Source organism: Artemia sp. Qi Xiang Cuo, chromosome 3 (genome assembly GCF_049724085.1).
Source record: "Artemia sp. Qi Xiang Cuo chromosome 3, ASM4972408v1, whole genome shotgun sequence".
Lineage (NCBI taxonomy): Eukaryota > Metazoa > Arthropoda > Branchiopoda > Anostraca > Artemiidae > Artemia > Artemia sp. Qi Xiang Cuo.
The window spans coordinates 76,993,747-77,019,473 of record NC_142796.1 but is presented as its reverse complement, the minus strand read 5'-3'; the positions used below and the strand labels follow the sequence as shown (position 1 = coordinate 77,019,473).

The 25,727-nt window shown below is 34.2% G+C and overlaps 1 protein-coding gene across 2 annotated transcripts in view; it reads right to left on the bottom strand.

Annotated features, from left to right (window-relative positions):
- LOC148954553 (uncharacterized) overlaps window positions 1-25,727 on the bottom strand; it is a 186,188-nt gene that overhangs the window by 14,043 nt on the left and 146,418 nt on the right. For both annotated transcript variants that reach the window (XM_089086593.1, XM_089086594.1), the window contains 3 exons: window positions 24,078-24,156; window positions 21,521-21,882; window positions 3,859-4,112 (listed from right to left, as the gene is read on the bottom strand). In XM_089086593.1, coding sequence (XP_088942719.1) covers window positions 3,859-4,112; window positions 21,521-21,882; window positions 24,078-24,156 — 695 coding nt within the window. The remainder of the gene's footprint in view (window positions 1-3,858; window positions 4,113-21,520; window positions 21,883-24,077; window positions 24,157-25,727) is intronic.

The window sequence follows — 25,727 nt, the reverse complement described above, 5'->3', positions numbered from 1 at the left end:
AATTCGATAACCAGCGACAACAGTCCATCAAAAGACATTAAAAGACGTCTCGCCCTCGCGAGTTCCAGTTTCAGGGCCCTTATGCCCATATGGCAAAGCAAGGATTTGTCTCTGCGGCTTAAGACACGACTTTTCGATGCCCTGATCATCCCCATCGCAATATACTCATGTGAAACATGGACACTGAAGATAAATGACAACCGTCGACTCACAGCATTTGAAACTAAGTGCCTCCGCCGCATCGCCGGGATCACTTACCTTGATAGAATCTCAAATGTCGAACTTCTCGAGCACCTTAAAGTACAACAAACAATTCTCATGAAGATCCAGCTCCAGCAACTTCGATGGCTCGGTCACGTAGAACGGATGAGTCGGTCCCGTCTCCCAAAAATCACCTTCGAAGGCCAAATTCACGGCTCTCGTCTTTGTGGTCGTCCCCCAAAAAGGTGGAAGGAAAACTTTGCACCTCACCGCCTCTCGGACCTTCTTCGCCTAGCAGAAGACCGTGAAGCATACAAAAGGCACATCCACGCTATTACGAAGAAAGAGGCCCCAAGCAGGGCTTCCACTATCCCCGAATTTTCTCGGATTTCCCCAAAAATCTATGTGTCTCCCCGAAAAAAAATTTGGTTCCCCGAATCACCGAAATTTCCCCGAAATTCATTCAATCACGGTGTCACCCCTAGTGACTATCCCTAGCAAACATTACTTTACATACCATAATTTTTCACTACACTTTTGTTCGTTAATTTTCGTCTCCTGTGGTACTTTGCATAAAAACCAGGCCGATATAATTTAAGCATAGACGGTTCTTTATATTTTCACAAAAGTGTCATTTTCCTGGATTTAGATAAAACCATTTTGAATGCAGCATTCCAAATTCCATAAGATTCTTACATTTATGTCATTCGTGGTCAATACACTCTTGAAGTTGTTTAACGGAATACTCAGCTGGATTTTGGGTTTTGAAATTGAACTTCTAAAGAGGGAAAAATGTTTTGAAAACCGAATCATAAGTTTACATTTTGTTTTCTTTTGCTATTTACGGTTTTGGACTTACTGCACTAATGTTTAATACTTAATGATTGAACGCATAACACATTGAAGGAATTGATCTTTTTGCCAGGAATTCTTATATTTAAAATTGTTCTTTCATTCGGTGTGTAAATTTTAATTTCTTTTCTTTTTTTATCTGAGAATTGTATTTGTCACACCACCCCTTATCGTCAATTCACCCAGCACTCCCCTCACAATTATTATTCTGGTCCCTTCACCTGTGTAATATTTTCAGTGGGTGGAGTATTTTAAACTGCAGTTTTAGGATCTTTTTACGGTCTTGCAAAGCTGTTAGTTAGCCAAAGAAAATTTTACGGAAAATATGTTCTGCTCAAATTCGGGATAGCCAATTAAACTTGTTTAAATATTTAGGTCTAGCTTTACACCCTCTAATGCTTGAACAATTAGTAACCCTGTAAGAAGGCTAATTCTGAGATAAAAACAAGGGTATTTTCAGCGGGAGAGTATTTTCTGCGGGGGGTATTTTTGTGAGGGGGATGGGTATTTTTCGGTTTCGGTACTTGTTAAGAATCTAGTAAACATGCGATAAGTGAAGTTTCATTAATGCTAATGAAATAAAACAAGGTATGATAAAAATATATTAGTTTAGAAAAAACTTTGGGATATATATTTTCAATTTATGGGTGGGTGGGCGGTTAAAGCAGAGCACATATTAAATACATAACCTAGCAAAAACTAAGTACCTCTTTTTGCCCCTTCAACCCCAAAAACAGAAGTTTAAACATTATTCACGGAGTGAGCAATACCTCACGAGACAGAAGAAACCTGTTTTTCATTGGGATTTCATTAGATTCTAGATTTGGTTCTTCGCGTGTTTACTGGATTCTCAACAAGTATACCCGGTTTTTTTTCCGCGGGGGAAATTTCCGGAGGGGGGAGGGGTAAACACCTAAAACATTAGAATCAGTATGGAAAACCAATTTCATTTAGTTCTTGTTTGTTTTAATGTTGCCCCATACTTATAGATTGAATTTTGTTTGTTTAATTTACCTATATAGAAACCGCAAACAATATTTGTTTTTAATGATTATTAATGAATTACTGAAATTAATGACTTAATGAAAAACTGCTACTGGTATTTACAGTTCACTTGTGTTCACTATTTTTTCTTAGACAATTTTGAAGTTTCCGTCGCAATTTCAACAATAAGTGTTTTCAGCTATGGTTTCCAATCCCGTGCTCTGGCTCTAAAACCTACTTTGTAAAAGGTTTGATTTACTACGCGGACCCAAGCCCTACTTGAGCCTGAAAACGAAGCTAAAACCAATTTTGACTTCAAATTCTTGTAACGAAATTCCATTTCGTTTTTTCCCCGAATTTTTGAAGACTTGTCCCCGAAAACTCCCCGAATTTTTAAGACTTGTCCCCGAATTTTAAGATTCGAGAGTGGAAGCCCTGGCCCCAAGACGACCTTCAAGGACGGATGGGACTTAAGTAAGTAAGTATATGCCACCTTATATGCTTTCATAGCCAAATCAGGTTGTACAGTCATTTCGCTTTATAGTTTAGCAGGAACTAACATTCATTAATGTAAATCAGATTTGCCAAAGACGCAGAAAGCTGAAGCGGGCAAGACAAGCAGAGGAGAAATATTTCTTCCTATAGAAGTATCTAGTATGCATAGCAATATATAACAGAACTGGGAAGTTGTTTCTGCTCAAAAATGCGTGATTCCAAAGAAAATGTTACGCTGAATTTGGACACAAAATTAATATTTATCCATTGGACACTGTCTTTGCCAAATAATTTCTAAAAAACAGTTTTTTGGTAAAATTCGGGTGTTCAGCGCTATTTTCAAAAATACATTTCAACAAAGAGAGTTTTCTAATGCATGATGGATTATTGAATTCACAAATATATTCTGATGTTTCTATCGCCTATGCAATTTTGCCCCCGGAGTACCAAAATCCAACAGCGAAAACTTAACAACTATCTTAAACAAAAACCTATCAAAAATCTATAACTGGTCCTTGGAATCTAGCAGATAGAACTGTATTAGACAGCACTGACCTAAAACACAAACAAACCAAAATTTAATGTCAGCTTAAATAAACAGAAAGGAATAAAAATACTGTCGGGAAAAAATATAAATTCTATATATTTTTAATTTCAATAAAAAATTTCTAATGATTATTGAGATTAGAAGTTTCTATTGTCTGTATTTTATATATACTACCTCTTCAAGTCGGTTCGGCTGAAAACCTAAAAATACCGTATTAACTTATAAAATAATAATCAAATAAGAATAATGAGCACTACAAAAACCCAATTGTATCTTAAAATTCAGTCATCTTATCATCATCATCATTATTTATTTTTATACAAAATATAACACAAAGAAAAACAAAACTAGCGAAAAAGCAAAAAATGGGTCCCCACAAGCAAGCTTGTAAAGAGATCCACTAAACATTTATAAGACTACAGACTGACAACACATATGAAAATGAATTGATAAATAAAAAAAAAACTTATTAACTAGCTAGTGGAAATTGGCAAAAATGGCAAAAATCGGATCAAATAAGTGAAAAAAGGAGAAACAAAGAAGAGGAGAAAAAGAAGAGGAGAAAAACTCCAAAATTGCATCAGAAAAACGCAACCAATTAAAACATGCAAAGCTCCCAAATTTGGGAACATAAAATAAAAAATGTTAAGAAAAACAGCATAGTAGAAAAACTACGCTTCTATAGCCAAATTTAGAGCAAGGCTTTGCGTGAGATGAAAAGACATCTTCTGGAACAAAAACCTGTGGTTCCCAAGTGCAGTCACCTCAAGTTCACTTACCCTTTCTAGTCCGTCCACCTCATGGGCAGATGAGCTTCGGCCGATACCATACTTTTTCATTTCTTCTTTGACTCGTTGCGATGTATACTTGGGGATCCTACTTTTTCTCTTCAGGTCATCGCATATTGCTGAATCACTCCTTTCAATTTTCTTCCAATTAGTAGGCGGAGCCACGTGACGGGGCGAAGTTGGTTCATTCGATGAAAGACCAGAGGAGTCAGTTGATGCATGCGTCATACTTGACTCGGGACGGTCTAAAAATAACGAATATTTATCGAGAATTTCCAAAAAAAAAATGGATAATGGACTCCACCTAGCCGTCTTTAGTGAAATAGAACATTTAAAAAAACAAGTTTTTCCAACTGAAAGTAAGGAGTATAATTAAAACTTAAAAGTTTTTTTTTAAAGCTAAAGTTTAAAGTTTTTTAGCTCTTTGGAACAAAAAATTGAGCCCAAATTGAATTTGAATACATTTGAAAATCTGAGATAGATTGATAAAACACACAATAAATAAATATTGATAATTATGCATGGCCGACATGTGCATAGATATTGCTTAAATTAGCGTAGTAGTAACCACAGCTGGGACATTCCTGGGTCGACTGTTGTTTTTTCTCTGATCAGCTTGAAAGTGTGGGGCCTTGCTCTTCGTTGGAAGCCCTTCCATAAGGACAAAACAGATACTTTGATGCCACTTGAAAAAAAAAAGAATAGGCATGGCATCCACGACACCAGGGAGAGTGCTGCGTCGACCAAAATTTTCAAAAAACACCATGGAAGCTTTGTGAGAACAATGAATGGAACTAACAGAACAAGAAATATGTCTAAGTGGCACAGTACAGGTAAGGAGCCTTATGAAAATGCTTTATATTAATGACTTACTAAGGTACCTTATGTGGGTGACTTGGGTTAGTGACTTACTAAGGTGACTTATGGTCGCAAATTTTTCCGTTTTGATTTGATAACATAAGGACTTCGAATAGCGGAAGTCTATTATTTTAGACGTCTATTCGCTGTTTTAACTCTGTTACTTGGAGTATTTCGTGACTTCAGCATGGCGTGGATTAGAGGGGGTTTGTATGTCCATCTTTCACTTATGACTCAAAATCGCCGACACTGACTATAGAAATACTTTTTCTTTCGTTGGACTAAAATTAATTTTGGCAACACTAAGCTTAGCATTTAATAATGGTATAAATCTAATTATTGGTATTTTTGGATTGTTAGGTTGAAATGGTTATGGAAGGCTTACCAAGTCTGAAACATTAAACATTACTTTAAATTGTTTGGATAAGCGTGTAAATGGTTACTTTCACACTAATTAGCAGCGTTTATTTATATTTATTGTAGGTTCTGTGCATACAACCGTGAAGGATATATGAGTTTTGATCATTTTTTCAGAATGATTTGAAACAACGTCCTCTAACCAATGTCACTTTCTTTTTTTTAAATGGTATTTTCATTTCAACATTTTTTTTTTTAAACTGGACGTTTTTTTTACTTTTTTGAAATCTTGATGTTTTCTATTTAAGTATATTTATATACAAAAATCATAGCTGAACACATGTGCTGCTAAACCATGAAACTCTAAACCGGATTCTCTAACATCTGACGATTTAATAGTTTTACAGTCAAACTTTTGCCGAGTTAGCCACAAGTGGCTTAACACTGAGCCGGAGTGAGCTTTTTTCTCAAGGGGGGGGGACAAATTTAGACTTTGCCGCCCCTGATGCGCCATTAATACTGTAAATATTACAAGTTCAGCTTGTTCTGCCACCCAGGGCACTTACCCCTCTCCCTTCCCCCGTAGATCCGTCCCTGGCTTAACATAAAAAGTTTACAATTTTTCTCAGGGGGGGGGGACAAATTTAGACTTTGCCGCCCTTGATGCACCATTAATACTGTAAATATTACAATTTTGCCAATAAATATTACAATTTCAGCTTGTTCTGCCACCCGGGGTGCTTACCCCCTCCCTTCCTCCCTAGATCCGTCCCAGGCTTAACGTAAAGTGTTTGCAATGGAAGCAGTTTTAAGATTAAAGACTTTAAAGTTCTTTTTTCAAGTTTACATTTAAGATCAGTAAGTGGGTCGTTCAACATATTTTGCTAGTTCCCTGCTTTTGCTGCTAGTGCTTTGCCATACATTTTTTTTCTAATAGCAAATTACTATTATTGTCATATAATGACTTATATAATGACTATTATCAATGTCATACATTATTTCTGTGATATTTCATAGAGTATTAATGGTGTCTATCTGGGTGATGGTGGTTCAGTCCCGTTTTTTTTCTCTTTTTTCAGTTATGTGAATTAAGTACGTTCCCCCACATGCAGGATCTCTGTTTCTTTAACTGGATCATTTATTATGTTGTATGATTGATTCAAATAAAGGATTTCACAATAACAATAACAGCATACTCAAGTATTGAACCCCTGCAAAAACAAGCTTTGTGATTTAATTGACTGCATGGTAAAGGATAGCAATTGTTAAGTTTCAAACAACAATTCATTAAAAAAGAAGCAATTTCGCAAACACCGAGGATGTGTTTTGATTTTGGACAGCAAGGTTTACATACCTTTTGGTAAATGAGAACACGGGATAATATTTTGAATTTTTATTTTCTTATTTTTGAAAAGATAATTACACTATTCAATAAATCCCAGATTCAAAATTTCCGGCTTAAGCATATCCGAAAGTTTGTTGAAATACAATTCTATGTTTTTTTTTAGAGAATATTCATTTTTGTAACAAATATAACGCTTTTTAACTTTCAATTTCCCATTCAAGAATAATGATAACACGAATCTTTCCAAATATTTTCCATTTTTTTTTGTAAATTATATTAAATTTAAACAAGACCAAAATAAATAAAAGGAATTGGATCCCGCTTGACATGAAAACAAGCAATGCTTATTCATTTCAATGGTCTACACAGATGTCTCTGCTTTCATCATACGACCGAAAACGAATGAACCAACTTACAAACTGCTTTCATGACAAAATTAACAAGCTCTCTCTTTCTCTCTTTCTCTCTCTCTCTCTCTCTCTCTCTCTCCCTCTCTCTCTCCCTCAAAGAAGAAGATGAAATCTCACTTCGTGCGCAATTTCAACGTGTGAGTTTAAAAATTTGTCTTCTAATTTCTACCCGTTTTAATTTTAAATTAGCTCTTTTTTTTGAAAAACCGTTTTAATTTAATCCTATAAAAAAGGCAAGGGACTTAAAGTGAGCACAGTTAATTTTTCTATCTCTTATGGAATTGTAAAGCTCAAAATGAGCATTTTAGTTCCTAGATATAGATTTTCATCCGATCCAGTATTCGATTCTCCGCTGAATTGTCTTTCGCTGATGTGAGCTGTTTGGAATTTTAATGTTCGTGGGTGTGTCTTCTGTTATAAGTTTCCTTTTCATATTTCTTGGACGTTTTTTTTTTCTTCTTTTTTAGTGGGATCAATGGGGGCAGGTGAGCCTGTTCCTCCTATATTCTCCGATCCTAGATTTTGAAATATACCTTCTTGTGGCATTCTTTGAAAAATGCGTTTTGGAATTTTCTTTGTAAGAATTAAAAAACGATGAATCCCCCCCTAGATATTGAAAAATACATTTTTCTACCCCCCCCCCCTGAATTTTGGCCAATTCCCACCAATACTCTTTTTCAATTCTGTATAAAGGATTAAACAAACTATCATTGTCATTTTAGGCAAGGCAGCATTAGCTTAATTTCTTTTCACTAATTATTAGTTTTATTCATTGTTGAAAAACAAATTGGACTTGGAGTTATCAACTTCCTTTTTCTTTGGGAGGAAACAAGAACAAAGATAAGAAAATAAAAAAAAAGATGAGCAGACAATTTTTACTTCCTGTAAAAACCATGAACCGCATATTTAAAGCAGATTACTTTAGTTTAAAAACTATTATAATATTTCCATATTACAACTAATCTATTTTTTAATCCTTTGTTTTAGAAACTGATCAATTTGCGTGACGCAAGATACAATATTTATAATCTTACTTCATATAAACGGCAAGTGTCCGTAACACCTAGCCAATCACGTGCAATTACACAAAGGGAAGCTGAACCCACTATTTCTCCAGAGTAGCCTACTTTATAAGGCAACATTTTGGCTCAACCTAAGTAAAGATCATTTTTTTTTATTTATTTCTCATCAGTTTAATTGGGAGGAATGATCGTAGAAACTAAAGAATGGTCTCGTTCGATTGGGAATGGAACGTTCTAGGGCCTTTTTCAAGGGGCAAATCTGATTGAAGAGCCCCTTCATTCCCCTCCTGTGCCACTTTTTGTTACACGAGTTCCCCCGAAACCCTCATAATGTCTACAAAATTTCACATAGCTTTTTATTTTTTGTTAAAAATTGGCAAAAGGTCCAATAAATACGGCTCCAGTATTGACATGACCCCCAACCCCGGGGGCAAGGACAAAAAATTGCAGAAAATAGAAATTTTCGATGGTTTAGAGACATGTTTTAAAGGAAAAAGGGGGTGCATGTTTTATTTGTGAGCCCAATTAGCTTAAAACTTTCAGGAACCGTTTTGCAGGCCAGAAAGGAACGCATATTTTTCTGGGACGGGGGTGCGAAAGTCTTAGAGATCCAGAAATGAGCCTATGAAAGCCAGGAATGAGTTATTTTTTGTTTTGTTGTTGTTTTTTAAGACCAGGGCGCTTCGTATAGAAGGATTCGTCATAAACACTTCGAAAACGGCTCGTTTGATTGGATATTGAAAGGGCTAGTGGCCTTTTTAATAGTCAAAAGTGATTGGAGGGCAACCAGCACTTCCCCCCACGTCCATCATTTCCCAAAACGCATCCAATCAACATTTTGAGATAACCATTTTGTTCAGCGTAGTTGAAAGGTTCGGTAATTTGTCTCTGAGGATGACACCCCCCCAAGCCCTCAGGGCAAGGGTTGTAAGTTATGCCCTGGGGGCATATAAGGTTCTAATAGAAAGCGTGGTGGTATAAACTTCGGAGGGACCTTCATTGGATTGGTAACCAGAAGTTCTAGTGCCGTTTTTAAGAGTCAAAGTGACCGAAGGGCAGCTACCGCCCCCCACACGTCGTAGGCTATTATCCCAAAGTACACCTGATAGAAATTTTGTAATAGCCATTTGTAAAAAAAATAATTCAAAGATCACATAAAAAGGCCTTTGGGATTGACACCCCCTCCCCCCCCCCAGAGTCTGAGGGTAATGCTTGTGAGCTATATTCCGGGGGTAGCCTATATATAGTTTTTTATGGAATGAGCGGTCGTGTGAACTTTAGAGGAGGTTCATTTGATTGGAAACGTATAGTTCTAGTTCCCTTTGAAATTCAAAACAGATGAAGGGCAACTAGCCCCCTCCCCTCCCTGGCATCCTCTTTTCTATTGCATCTATTTGTAAGACTAAGATCATTGAGATGAAAACTTCAAGAAGTATATGAAGATACAGGTTATCATATGGACATATCAGTAACGTCGTGGCAATGGCTAATTGTACTAAATTGAAACTTCTAGGACTGGATCAGAAGGATGTTCAGCTGACCAAAAGGCAATACGACTACTACTGCTACTAGGAATACTGCCACTACTGTTAATACTAACACTAGTATTTACTAATACTAACACTGTGTATACTAACACTAGTAATACCAACACTACTACTGTGACTGCTATCACAACTATGTCTAATGGTATGAAGATGAAAATTTCAAGGAATTTTGAGGGGGGAAGGTTAACTTAATCACTATACGTCATCTGTATCCAGGTTGTCAAAAGGACGTAACAGAAATATCTTAGGAGCAGTTTGGTGCGTGAAATTCAAAATAACAGGGCTTGTTGTGGGGAATATTGAACTGACCAAAAGGAAAAATTGGCATCCTATTGCTACTGCTTCTACTCATACTATTACTGCTACTATTAATTACTACTTCTACTACTACTACTGCCACTAAAACTGAGGCTACTACTATTAGTTCTACTGCTTCTACTACTACTGCTGCTATTAAAACTAAGGGTATTCAAGTAACAAAATTGGAATGTATTGAAACTGTATGGAACTAAATAGAAACACACAAAACCCACACAGGTTGTTAAGAGGACGCATCAGAAATGCTTCAGGAACGGTTGATGGTATTAAGTTGAAACTTTCAGCGTGAGTTGAAGGGGATGTTGAAGAAACCAAAGGTGATATGCGCATACTGCTATTATTGCTACTACGCAAGCTAAGAGTATTAAGGTGAAGCTTTTAAGGAATATTTAGGCGTATGCGGAACTAAATCAAAACAAACTATGAGCCTGTGGATTTTCTAAAAGGTGACAAAGCAATATCGCAAGAACGGCTTACATTATTAAGTTAGACCTTTAAGGGTAAATTGTAGCGGATTTTGAACTAGTCAGAGGGTACTTTGTGTGTACTATTATTGCTACCACTACAGTTACTGTAACTCATGACGCTAAGGGTATTAAGGTGAAACTTTTTTGGAACGTACTTTTATGGCTTTTAAGGAATATTTAGGCGTATGCGGAACTAAATCAAAACAAACTATGAGCGTGTGGATTTTCTAAAAGGTATCAAAGCAATATCGCAAGAACAGCTTACATTATTAAGTTAGACCTTTAAGGGTAAATTGTAGCGGATTTTGAACTAGTCAGAGGGTACTTTGTCTATGCAAGCAGATTTTCAAAAGGGCATATAAGCATTATCAAAGTTAGCACCGCTCTATAATGGCTAAAAAATATCATTGAAACTTTTAAAGGAGCTAATTTGATTCAAAATTTCTAGTACCCTTCTAAGAGTAAAAAGAGATTGAAGCATAAGAGAAAGAAATCCCAAGCCCATTCGTTTTCCAAACACATCCAATCAAAATTCTGAGACAGCTATTTTGTTGAGCATAGTAGGACGGTCCAACAGAAATGTCTCTATGGATATTTGGTATTTCAATCTCCCACAATTATGCAATTGAACCATTATGCTTTAAAAAGATAAATGTTGCTTTAAAACGGAATCAAAAGGCACTGTGTGTATGTTTGGCAATAAGAAACCTCAGCAATATCTCTAGAACAACTGGGGGCGTTAATTTGAAACTTTTGGGGCTACTACTATTACTACTTCTGCTCTTGCAATTTAAACGAATCAAAATAATGTGGATGTATCCAGGTTGCCAAAGAGCATAGATTGGAATATTTTGGGAATGGCATTAAGTTTTATTTTTCAGGTCAACTTGAGGAGGTATAAAATTAAATTAGACAATACTACTTGTGTCCAGATTAAAAATCGTTGAAAAAGTTTCTCCAACATACAAATAGCAATCCAAACTATGGATTCTTATAGAGAAAAAACGAAAAGATATAAAACATTATTTTTTCCCATAAAAAAGACTATGTCACCAAAAAACAAACAGAAATTAATTTAAAAAGATCTTTCCACAAAACAAGTTTTTCAAAGAAAACTTTTGAACTCCATTAAGCCAAAACTGAGCAGAAATAAATTCAAATAAACTTCCAAGCGTAAAACTACCACAAACCACCATCAATAAATATAATGAAACCCAAAACGAACAGACATAACAATAATTAACGAAGTCAAACTCAAAACGAGTAAAAACTAACATGATTAGGGCTGACAACCCCCATGCCTTCTCAAAATCAGAACATAGTTTGCACTTTACTAAAATAAAATGATCATGGATTGTCAGTTTAATATACATATATTAATATTTATTCCTCAAAGTTTCTATAATTTTTTATTTACTAAAGTAAAATGTGAAAACATTTGAAATTTATTTTGTTTGAAAAACTTGTTTTATGGAACAAGTTTTTTATATTGATCGCACGTATGGTCAAATGCTACTTGTTCTTGAAGTATGCTCTAGATTAGCTTTGCCTGGATGAAATTAAAAATTTTCCATCGACAGAAAAATAGAATATGTTCAAGCTGCGGAAATATGGACTTACTAGCCATGCAAAACTGAATTTACTCCTGACTGCCGGTCTTGTGTCTTACGTATAGAAGAAGAAGAAGCAATATATGAGCGCTTGGCGCTGAATCAAAAAGTTCGGGGTAGCGAATTGTAATAATTAGTGACCCGGTTCGTGAGTAACCAAAACTCAAATTAAAAGATTTTCGATAAGAATTAGTATATTAAAATATTTAGCTTTTTATGGTGATTCCAAACATATAAATTTCACTAAATTTAATGTTACCTATCCAAAGCTATGAGCCTGAGTGCCCCCAGAAAGCCAATTTTAGGCTCTTATCTGCAAAAATGTGGATTTTTTTCCTTGTTTTCTTTTTTAAGAAAAAAGATCACGGATTTGTTTCTTTGTTTATTTGTTGCTGGTTTGTTTTTTTGTTTTTTCAAGGGGGATCGTATCAAACCAATGGTCCTAGAAGATCGGAAGAGGAATCACTCAAACGAAAATCAAAAGTTCTGGTGCCCTTTTTAAGTGCCCATAAATATTGGAGGGCATTTAGCCTCTTTGCCTTTTCCCACAACCTTTTTTCCAAAGACATCCGACCAAATTTTGAGATACACATTTTGTTCAGCACAGTTGAAAGGTTCAACAAGTATGGTTCTGGGGATGACAAGAGCCCCCACGGTCCCTTGAGAAAGGGCTGTCAGTTAAGCAATTTACCCAATGTTTACACGTAGTATTTGTTATTGGGAAATATGTGGGAATTTTTCAAGAGGGTAGATCTCCCAAGGGGAAATTTCTTGGTGAAGAGAAAAATTACCGGATGAATTTTCCTGGCGAAATTTTCACGCGGGAGGGGGAATCGTTCAGAATTCTAACTCTCTTTATAGCTGCTCAATTTTACATGTGGAGAGAACAATGCAATTTTATTACGTTTTTACGAGTCGGACAAACATTTCAGGGGCGGCGGTTACAACCACTTCAGCTCCCCCCCCCCCGATATGGCCTTGGAAGAGAATTTTCCGCTACATCGTTCAGGATAAAATTTCACCAGGGAGGGACTTGTCTGAGGGTATTTTTCAGTTGGGGGAGCTTTTTCTCAAATGAAAGTAAGGAGAATAAAAATATTCCTCGGAAATAAAAATCTCCAGCCCCATCCCCTCTAAATTTTATATTGAAAATATTATCATAAATAAAAGTTCAAATAGGGATAAAATCCTTTTAATAGACAGTGATGATGATAACAGTGATAGAAATTCACAAAAAATACCAGATATTTCGGTCACATATAAAGTGACCGTCATCAGTATTTGAACTTTTATTTATCGTCATGGAAAGGCAGTGTGGTCTCCGAAATTATCTACGAAAATATTATCAAAGGTTAAAAGTTGTAGTTGATTAAACATTTCGACTGAACATTCAAATTCTTTTCAAAGTTCAAATTACAATCCAATAGTTTAATTTTGAAGCAGAAAAACTGAAAAAAAGGTTCAATCCTACAATCAACCAATATTAAAACTATATACGCCCCCTAAACTTTCTAGAGGTCAAAGCGTAGCTTGCGCAGCACTGAAAACGACTTGTATTTTGAGCAGTATATTCTTATTTGTCATTATAAGGTCAATGTATAGTTTTTAATGCGTTTAAATCGACTGGCTATTTCAGAATTTTCAATCGATAGTTACTTGGTTCTCTTTTGGGCAAAGTCGTAGTTCGGCGCCGTAAAATTGCAGAAAATGCCACTTCGTGGCGGTCACTTAAAAGATACACTAGAACTTTCAATTTCTGTTCAAATAAAGCCCCATTTCGATCTTCTAGGACTAAAAAACAACAACAAATAAACACACATCCTTGTGCTTTCTCCTGGAGAAAAACGAAAATTCCACATTTTTGTAGATAGGAGGTTGAAATCTCTGTAGTAGGATTCTCTGATAAGCTGAATCTAATCGTGCGAATTTCATTAAGGCCACTTGCCTTTTAAGGTTGGTTACCATTTACATCCTTTTTTAAAAACCATACAAATATTCCCAGGCTCGTAGCTTTGGATGGACACCATTAAATTTATTAAATTTTTTGCATTTGGAATCAGCATAAAGAGCCAATCCATTTGATATGTTAATTGTTATATATATTTTTTAGACTTTTGACTAATATTGGCCCGCGTTGCTCCTTATTTACAATTCGCTACCACGAACTGTTTGATAAAGCAGTGTAAACTGATTGACCCAACACGAAACATCTAGGACGATATGTTTCAAGCTACCTACCAGAGAAGATAGAGTCCAATGCTCTTTGAATGACTAAATTCAGTTTTATCTTAAGTGTACTATGGTTAAAATATGGCCACTTGTGACTGTTTTTAATTTCTTCTTTTTCGTTGTTATTACCTAGTCTTCAGTTTTTTTGTAATTTTGTCAGATTTGTCACATTTCAGATATATTTTTGATGTAAACTTTTCTTCGATAATGACGGCTTTTACGAAATAGGACCAAAATATTCAAACTTTTAATATAAAAGTCTTACAAAAAGAATTTTCTATTTATTTATTCGACTTCGGCACTACAAAGAAAATTTGCCTTCGAATGGAACCTAGTTTCGGTTTGTTTCACTCTAAAATGCTATTCTAATGAATTTCTCGAATGAATCCATCCATCATTTATTTAAATTCGCCAACTTTAAATTTCTACCAAACAAAATTGGGACAAAACGGCAGATGTTGTGCTGTGCTGTGCTTTTAAGCACAGATTTATTACATAACTTAACAAGGTTGTAACCTTAGCAAAAAAAAAAAAAAAAAAAAAAAAAAAAAAAAAAAAAAAAATAGAGAAGAGCCGTATATAGAAATTGCCAAGATAAGCTAAGCTGAGAAATTTTTCTTTTATTCACTCTTAGAATTACTTATTAACAAGACATAAACGCAGTGATTTAGTGCTTCATTATACAGTTTTATTTGACAGTTAAACCAAGACATACTTTATGTACTTCAAATTATAATCTTTCATTTTCACTACTAATTATGTGCAGTAAGTACGATTATGCTAATGCAGATCTCAAAGAACAAGATTCTACGATGAATTCAATTTTTAAAACCGTTTCGAAGGAAGAGTAGACTAAATATGATGGACATAGCCCCAATTATAAAGGAGATTAGGGAGGCTCTCCCACCCCAAGGGCATATAAGGTTTTATGGAAAAAGTCGTCGGAGGCTCATTTGACTGGATATTGAGGGTTGTAGTTCCCCTTTTAAGAGTCAAAAGTGATCATTGGGCTTCCAAATATCCTAATTTCATGGTTTCAACTTAGATTCTCGAAAATTTTTTCTTTGAAAAATTTTTTAGTTGGAGATTAGAAAAATATTAGTTGGAGATTAGCCCTCTCCCTCTCTCTGCATCTGTAAAAGCAAGATAAATTCTAAATTAAAACAATTAATTAAAACGTGAAGCAAACATGCCACACAATCAATAATGAAACAGATATAAAAATATATTACACTTATTTTAAAAGAACTTGGCAAATTGTATTAAATATAAACAAGACAATATTTTACCCCTCCCCTTATAATATAATAAGGCCAATAAAATGACCTAATACAACTCGGTCATTAAAAGGGGATATTGTCTACTCTGTAATCTTCAATATGAACTTTTTGTGCCCAAAGGTATGATGCACTATGTTTGCTTAGTGGTCCTACTCTGTCTATTGCTAACATTTGAATAACTGCTAAGCAGGGTTGCCACCCTGACCTGGAAGAATTTACTAAATCGGAGAGGAAAAATTTACTAGATCGCATCTGTTTTTACTAAATACTCAAAAAAAATTTTTGCGCGTGCGGCTACGCCGCACGCGTACCATCAATCATCCACTTTTACTATAGGAGGATAATCAATACAAATTTTACAATCTTTTTTATTTTTTTATTATTTTTTTTCTCTTTTTTTTTTTTTGCTCAATAAAAATTTTCAACCTGAGGAGATTCACCTAATGACCTTGGGTGGTTGGCTTTTGTTTTGATTCTAATAGATTCCCAATCATCACAAATCCAAGTGTCATAACTTTTTAAGGATTAGTTTTTCCACTTTCCATATTTATTTATTATTTTGAATTTATTTTTTTGCAGTAAATGGGTTATCCTGCACGTTACCATCAAATTCGTATTAAATTTTTATTTTTTTTAAGACTCTTAAGTCAGCTCACCACTATTCCTGGAATTACATAGGATATGCGTAATTTAAGAGATTAACTCTGTTAAGATTATAAATTGGTTGGTTAAGTGCTACACGGAAATCATGAAAGTTGATGAACACAATTCGTTAAAAAGGAGAATTAATTCTTAATAAGCTGCCGAAGGAGGGACTAAACGTGAAGCATTGTATCTGCAAAAAAGATGTGAAAGCGTCGCTTTTCAATTTTAATATATTGATTATTAAAATTGCATTTAATGTCAATTATATTTGCATTTAAAATTTCATTTCCAGAAGGATAGTTGAAAATAAGTTATATTTCCTTTAATTACATAGGGATTGGGTCGTTTTACGAATAAGAAACTTTAACCGGTACACAACTTGTTTCTCCTTCGGTTGTGTCAATAGTGAAAGATCGCTTTTAAATCTACGAATGTCACTATATGAATGCAATTCATCATTTTGTTTTTTACTATTGTTATGTCACTTGATTCAGAGAATTATGATTAATAGATTAATTATTTTTGTACCGATATTAGACTCTCTTATTTTTTTTCCCAAAGCCAGCGGGAATTACAAAGAAAATTATTTGTATGATGATTATGGTAAAACATATATACGCTAATCCACTAGCACCAGGGATGTACGCTGGAGTGGGACTTCGAGCCTACCAACCCCCCTCCAAATCCTATGTTTTCCCATATTTTCTGGGTCGACTACTTCTTACCGAAATTACCAAATAAAATCGTTTTTATGATTATTCCTCCCCCCCCCCCGCCCTACAAAACATCCTAAATACGTTCCTGACGTACATTAAGGAGAATCGCCATTTTTTTTACCAAGAGTGAGGGATTTTGTGCTTAAAAATAAAGTTAACTTAGAGAAAGACTATTTTAATAGCCTCCATATATTCAAGAGCATTTTTTATGTATAGAAGACTTTCCTTGGATATCGTCCATAGGTATATACAATCGAACGTCAGGAAAGACTTGACGATTTCCTTGGAGGAGGGACTTCTAATACCGCAAAAGTGAATTTTGAAGCCCATTCAAAGAGTTATTCCCACAGCATTCCTCCTACACAAGTATAAGAATCCTTTAGTCAGACCCCCCCCCCCCCCTAGCATGAAGAGTTTGATTGCAAACTTTGTCATCTTGAAAGCACGATAATTTATCATAGAAAATACCAGGCTATATATATACAAAGGCGGAACTAGACCATTTTTTAAGGGCGGGTGAGGGGAGGCAATATGACAAGGATGCCAATAATTGACCAAATTGACAAGTTTATTTAAAAAAAGAGTGAAAAACAGAAAAACAGGAAATGAGGGCGCCAGAAAAATTTTGCAGGGCCTATCCCCCCCCCCCCCTGGATCCGCCAATGAATTTCTATATAATATATATATATATATATATATATATATATATATATATATATATATATATATATATATATATATATATATATATATATATATATATATATATATATATGTATATATATATATATATATATATATATATATATATATATATATATATATATATATATATATATATATATATATATATATATATATATATATATATATATATATATATATATATATATATATATATATATATATATATATATATATATATATATATATATATACATATAAATATATATATACACACACACACATATATATATATATATATATATATATATATATATATATATATATATATATATATATATATATATATATATATATATATATATATATATATATATATATATATATATATATATATATATATATATTATCCTGGCGCAACACTTTAACTTGTTTTATTTAATCCTGGTATTTTTTTTTAAATAACATTGCTTATCAGTGACCCCAGCAACGTCCTTGACTGTGATAAGAAACATAAAACAAAGAAAAAAACAAATCCGCAATAAAACAGGGTTTGTACATATTTTGTTTGAATTTGGCTTTTTATTCTTTTATTTTTATGGAGATATGACGCAAATTAAGTGATTAAAATGTTCTTATCTATGTTCGAAGTTGAGTGACTTCCTTTGGCTGGGTAAAATACATGTAATCGCGCAGTCCTTTTTTTTGTCTTTTTCAAGCGACAAATAAATGAGTATTTAGTGACGAAAACCGGTTTGCACTGACATTTAGCATGAATTGAAAAGCAATCAATTATCACACATGTAGTTTTTCAAAGACTAGCTTGGAATGGAAGAGCATGGAAAACAGATATGAAGCGCTAACTCAAGTTTATATCCAAGGGAATGACAATTAACGCCATCTAATGTTAGTAAAATCCTTTATCTGCCTATGCCTTCGACATTTCGCTGAAGAAACAACTGGCACTGCTGCTACTGCTGCTTATGGAGCTTTTGTCACAAGCAGTCTTTCTAGTTTATGTTGATCTAGGTAACGCAATACGGTCTATGCACTAGCCAGTTTTCATTCCTAGCGCACGCGCGTTAAAGCACCAAGGTCCATCTCGATCCGTTATTTTTTTCTTTTGTTAAGAACATTTTTACCCAAGAAGTAAAATTCAAATGTTAAAAAAAATTCCAATAATATAACAATCTTAAGTCGTTCTTAAAATACAAAAATAATCCATCCACAAACTACCACATTCCCTGCAATGAGCAATGAATATGACAGCAAATATGATACAGCTGGCGAAATTGGCTGATTTCACCAATCCATACAATACAAGGGATGGGAAAGTAGCCGCAGTGGGTCAACAATTTTTTGTTGCAAGGAATACATTTTTATTAAGGAAGTCCGGTTTGGAAAAACCATCTTTCCTGATACACTACATGTCTAATGTTTACTCATGTCAGGCAAAAGTATCAAGTTCTTTTTCAATTCTAAAAAAACGAGATGTCTTGATTTCTGCTCCCTGCGAAGCTTACCATCTCGCGACAAGTCTACAGTCTTTTAAACGAATCAGCAGATGATTTTTCAGGGCTAACATTCCCCGGGAGACCAGCCTAAGCCTTGAGCATAAAAAAAAGTGTCAATAAAATTGGTCATACAAATTGTTTTTTATGATGACACATAAATGTTGTATTCAACACCAACCAAGCTTTATTTATCTTTTTCTTTTGAATTAAAATATAACCAGATGTTAACTTAAAATAGTAGCATTAAAAATCCTTTTTTTAACACAGTTAACTTTAGCAACGGCCTTCCTTTTTAATGAATACTATTCATTAAGTTTTTAAAACACCATAACTGCTGATTAAAATAATTTTGCTATTTTGCTTTTCTGCTTAATATCTAAAGCGATCCAAGATATGCTTCGCAGATGTGATATTTTTGTATCCTGAATATTTTTGGGATGAATTTCCGGGGGCTTTACCCAACAATTGCATTCTTAACAAGTAGCCTTTTTCTTTTTTTTATTTCGTGCGCGTTTTCCGCCACACGCGAGCTCAGGAGTTTTATTCTTGGTTGGGAACATATTTAGGAAAGGTGTCGGGTTCGTCAAAATATGATACAGTAATTAGCTATGTCGACTATTCCCAGCCAATCTTTATCTCAAAACAATCGCGTGATCTGATACAACGGGCAGCTGAGGCCTCTCCGATTTCTATGAAATATTCTGAAAAAGCCGATCTCGAATGCCAAATTCCGATTTTTTTGGTTGTTTCCTGGAATTTACCCTTTTGTATTTTAATTGCGTAATACTATGAAAAGTATTCAAAGTGATATGAACTTTTTGTACAAAATAGTTCCGTTCACTTGGAAATAATTTCTAAAATTATCATGACGCATCACATTTTTTTGGTATCCTAGAGGTATTTTTTTCTAGACAAAAAAAGAAATTTTTTCGAAGGGGATACGCAAATCTAGATCTTCTAAAAAATGAAGCTAATTCTGGTTTTCAAAAATAAAATTCCTTCTGTGACTTTTTTTTCTATTTGGACGTTTTGATTTTGTGAATTCCCTACATTATATCTTAGTTAGAAATAAAATAACTTTTGGATGTTGGTAACCTAACCAGATTTTTTCTAAAATTTTCGATTTTGATGTATATTATATTTTAGGAACCCGTGTACTCTTCTATATCCAAAAATGTACTGTACACTAAGAAACTATTACTGAAGCTGTCACCGCGCATCAATTTCCTTGACAATCTAGAGGTAGTTTTTTGCTAGACAAGGTAGGATTTTTTTCAGACACGGATAGACAGAATTTGATCTTCCAAGAACTGACGCTAATATTGATTTTATGGCTTTTTCTATTTCCTTAAATCTTGTCTAAGTAAAGTGCCCTAGCTTCGAAGCTTAACTTTTTAGAAATCAAATAACTTTTAATACTGATAGAAATTTTATTTTTTCTTTGACCACCTATGCAAAATTTCCATGTGTCTCATGAATTTTTGAGAAGTAATGTCGGAAATCTTGATTTCTAAACAGAAATCAGGTTTGTTACGATTTTCCGATTTTTTTCTATAATGTTCGATTTTGATTTTTGTTACATTTTAGATATTTAATGCCATGAAAAGTAAGCAAGAAAGTATGCACTCTCATATATCCGAAAATGAACCGTACACTGAGAAATAGAAATTTATACAATGAACCGTTTCACGGATGCTCATTAATCACAGTTAATAGTACACAGCCTTAATACAAGTAAAAACAAAAACAGTACAGGTGCAGATTTTGACTCCAATTACACACTGTCCTTACATGTGAATAAACTACATCATCACAAAGCATCTGCAAACGCCAAACGGGAGAAAACTCATTTTCGCCAGTAAAATATAGTTGCATGTGTTGCTCGGCACCTGTGACCCATGAATTACAGTTGCCTCGGCATCATAGGTCTAGTTTTATCAAAAAGGGTGAACACTTTGAGTGCAAAATTTGAACAAGTCTAACGGTTGGAAGAGGGCTGGAAACTAGTTAAGGACTACCATTTGCATAGACAGATATATAAACTTCACATTAAGCGTAACATAGTAAAGGTGAAAAAAGAAAACAATGAATAAAATAATAATAAAAAATTTTATCTACTGCAGAGACACTTCTTAAACACTTTTTTCAACTTCGCAGTGCTGTCAATTATTTGATAATGTGTGTCACTAGTCAGGTTGTTTATTATTTCTTCTTTTTATTGTATGAAATGTTTGTGACTCCTTTTAAAGGAGTTGAGCAATAGCTATATGGGATTAACCTCTTCTGCGAGGTCATTCCTTTAATATTCGTATATTTTTTTTTCCTTAAGTGCAACTACTTACGTGTTTTTTATCATTTTTATGGAAATTTTGAGCGAAGCAAACCCGATTAAACGGCAAAAGTCATTAAACAGTTAACCTTAACAGTAGAGTTTAGACAAAGACGTTCCCCCCATTTAATTCCAGCTCCAAACTACCCTCTAGAAAAAAACACACTACCCCTCTAAAAAAAAGCCTAAAAAAACAAGAGTAAAGATAAATTCGGAGAAAAGGACACAAAAATTGCTGGTAAATCAATTTTAAAGTCGTAGTTATTTCAATAGCATCAATGGCTTGAGTCTAAATGATAGTTAACACTGACAAACTGCATACCTGATTCGTCAGTAGTATCCTTTCCTTTCCGTTCTGTATTTTTATATCCTTCATCAGAAACCTCGGAACTTGTATCACTTGAACGATTTCCACCCACACCACTATCATATGACTCTAACGAATCATATCCATTCGACGTGTAGTGTTGTGTCGTCGGGTTTCGATCAGAACGGAATGATCCATTTCTCACATTTCGGTACAGAGAGTTTGGTGATTGACATCGATTCATTGGATTAGGAGAAGGTGTTCGAACATGGACTGAATACTTCTTTACTTCATTAGCGAGAGAGCTTTTCCTCGAGCTGAGGGTTGAGCCGGTACTGGCAGTTGATGACCTTCTAGATGACGCTGGTGATGTGGCTCTGACAATAAAAAATGAATGTGGATAAAGATATTTTTTTTGACAGAGTAGCACCTCGAACTTAGACTTTTGAAATACATTAAAAAAAATATAAATGTATCTGGCACTTGTTAATTATCCAGAACACACTCAAGAAGTTTGCTTCGTTTAATATGAGCAAACTGGTTTTGCTCTCGCATTCGGTTATAGTTAGCTTATTCTTTCGTGTAATCAACTACGATGCAGGTATATTTTAATTAAAAATTTAATCTAGAGAGGTGTTTAGGTTAGGTATTTAATATAATGCGTTCTGGGCGACATGCTTTCCACAATTCTTTGTTGTAGTTTCCATAATTGTGTTACTAAAATATTATATTTTCATCATGTTTTGGTATATTTCATTATGGTTAACCTAACTTCACGTCTTGGGTGTGTTCTGTATAAGTAACAAGTACCATATCCTTTTGTTATCATACTTATCAATATCTTTCGAAATGCTGAAGTCTGAATGATATTTTAAATTTCATGACCGAATTTCCAAGTTAATAAAAACCATTTCCAAATGAGATACATTTTCCCAATTTCATTGCAATGTCATATTGACTCCTAATTTCTATTTCTGCTTCGCATCATGTTCTTTTATAATTTCAGAAGATTTTGCAGAGATTAATGGATAAAGATTAAAATTTAACATATGAAGTTTCAAATGTCCAAAATTAATATTACAGTTTTCTTGCAAAAGTTCCTTTCATTTAGAGCCTTGCCTTATTTGGGCCCCTGCAGCAGTGGCGTAGCTAGGGCAGCAAGCATATCTTTTAGCACAGTATCTTTAGGGTCACACATACCATGTCCTATCATATGTAACATCTATGAATGTGTTTTTGAAACCAACACTGGTGATACTGAAGTGATCAAACCCGGGATTTGATTTCTTTTTTAAACTCAAAGAATGGCCCATACAAAACACACAAAAATATTATTATATCGAAAAGTCAAGAAAGCTTTTCCCTCTGAATACTCTTAGTCATATTTTAGATTATAAAATCTTTGTCCAATGGTCTCCGCAAAGTCAGCTGGAATTATTAAGACAGCATAACAAAAGAAAACAGTAGAAAAGAGAAGCTATTCTAAATAATACCTGAATTGGGGCAAGGAGAGATGGTGTCTGACAGGGCGTGGGCACAGGGTCCCTGCTTCTGGTCTCCAATCATACAGACCAAAAATCCTTGCAAGACACAATTTTAACAACATTTAACATATACTTCTTTTAAGGAATATGTTCATAATATATTTTTGTTACGGGCCTCTATGTTGTAATGAACACGTCAGATTCATGAATGAGCAAGCTCAGGAGCCCTTAAATACCATCTTTAATAGAAAGCAAGTACCATTGTGAAGAATATACTTACTTTTTTTTACTTGAGACATGAGACGTCGTGCCACGATCTGTATGATTATTAATGGTCAACATTTTATCGTCCCTACATAATTACTGAATGATAATGAGCCAAAGAAGGCTAGGGCTGGGAGAGAGAGGTTAGGTGTTCGTGAGACCATATGTCCCCTTTGCGTCCTTCGATCATACAGTTTGGAAATCCGTACCTGCCTCTTATTTGAAAAGATAAAAATAATTTCCATCTTTCTACTAAAATATTTGTTTACAAAGAACAGACTATTTGTATAAATTGGTGCCCCTGTGCCCAAGGCTGTATGTATCATGTTCTAACCGGGGACGCATTGTTGGGGGTCTTCGACTGGTTTCGTTAACATAACCTTCTTCAAGTTTGGTCCGATGACTTGTGGAGCTGTGGGGTGTCCTTGGACATATAGAACATAGAAGAGACGACAGGTCACCCTCTATAGTCAGTTTTGATCCTTAATAAGAGCTTCACAGCTCGGAGTTTGTTATTGAAAGAGCCCTTTCCCAGCTCTCTGCGACCAACCGTTCTACATGATGACCCATAGAGTAAAAATAATAGTAGTTTCTGGAAAATACATCACGGTTTTCATAGTCAACTCTATTGCGATCACTATGAAAACAAAGCTTGATATGGGGGAAAATTTTTGAAAAGGCTAAATCAGGTCAACATTAATTATAACTGACTGGTAGAACGCATCAGTATATACCAACGGTTCAACTACACCACAATTCTTAAGACAAAAAATGAAGGACAAGAAAATTAGTAGCGATAAAACAGTACAAAACCTAATTATTACCTTTCATAAGTCACTTGCATTTGTGGAGTAGAGTTATTCTGTTTGATACTAAGTTTTGAGCCAATCGCTTGCCTATGCCCTGAAAAGTAAATTTAGAATAAAACTGGATAATTTACAAATAAAGTACAAATAAACATAAAAACAAAGATGAATACAAATAAACAAAACCAGACTTTGGTTCCGTAAAGGAGCCTTTCTTACACGTTTCATGATTACTTTTAATATGCGATTCGATCGATTTTTATTTCAGATCAAAATATTCTTCTGTCATAATTTCTCTATGATAATCTATAAAAAGGAAAAGAAACTACTCCGCAGATATATTGCAGGAAAAGGCTCACGGGAAAAAGCTAAAAGGGAAAAACAAGTAATAAGTACTGAATTACAAAACTATAAAAATTAACTCTTGAGAGAAAACACCACCCAAAAAAAGAAGCGACGTTAAAAAAATAACATCATCTAATTCAGCAGGTCTGAGAACCCCGTGGCTAAGATTTTAGCAAACTATCTATGAAAATGCAGAATCGAATATTTTTCCTAATAAAGATTGTAAATGCACACTATTTTTTTCTTTTCCAGGGGTGGTCGTATCAACCTAGTAATCGTGGAAGACCAGGAGAAGGCTCATTCAAACAAAACTTAAAAATTCTAGTGCAATTTCTGAGCAATAAAAGACATATCAGAAGAATTATCCATTTGACCATTTTTGTGGCACAAAATAACAACGTTGGCCCTAATAGGGCTGAAATACTATTGAGTGCAAAATGTGTAAAAATAATAGTTTTCACCAACGAAAGCTGCGTGTGAGACCTCTAGGTATCAAGATATATTAAATATAAAAAAAAAGTTTCTTCAAATGAGAATAAAGAGCGACATTAAAGCTTCAAACGAACTGAAAATTTTCCGTATATAAGGGGGACTGCTCCTCCACTGTATTTGAGCAGTCATTCTCCGAGGATTGGGACAAAAAGTAAAACTTTAGCATAAAAAGCCTGAGGAAAGGGTAGCCCCCCTCCTATATATATATATATATATATATAATATATATATATATATATATATATATATATATATATATATATATATATATATATATATATATATATATATATATATATATATATATATATATATATATATATATATATATATATATATTATAGTATCTTAATATGTGAGTAATAATTGTGTATGTATATATTTATTCTATTTCTCGAAAATGGCTCCATATTCTTTCGGAAAAATTGGTATCTAGGGATATTATCGGATAAAAAAAAGATCTAGATACGTCAGGAGTATGAGAAAAATCGTTAAAAGCCTGAATTTGGTTTTTGCAAATGGCGTCATGTATTATGTTAGTGCATCATATAAGCATTTCTTATGACATCATATAAGTATTTTCTTGTATGATGTCATGCATAGCATAAATAAGATTGTTGAGTTTCCAACGCACATAGGCGGTTAGAATATATGCGAAAACAATAATTAGATCGTGTTAAAAATGAAAATGAAGAGTAAAGATACACGCAGTCAGAAGAAATACGACAACGAACAAGTGAGGGAGTCAAAAATAAACATGAAGAGCAGCGAGTCAATGAAAATCAACCTGGACAGCGAAAATTAAAACTCCCCTCCCCACGACAAATTTTC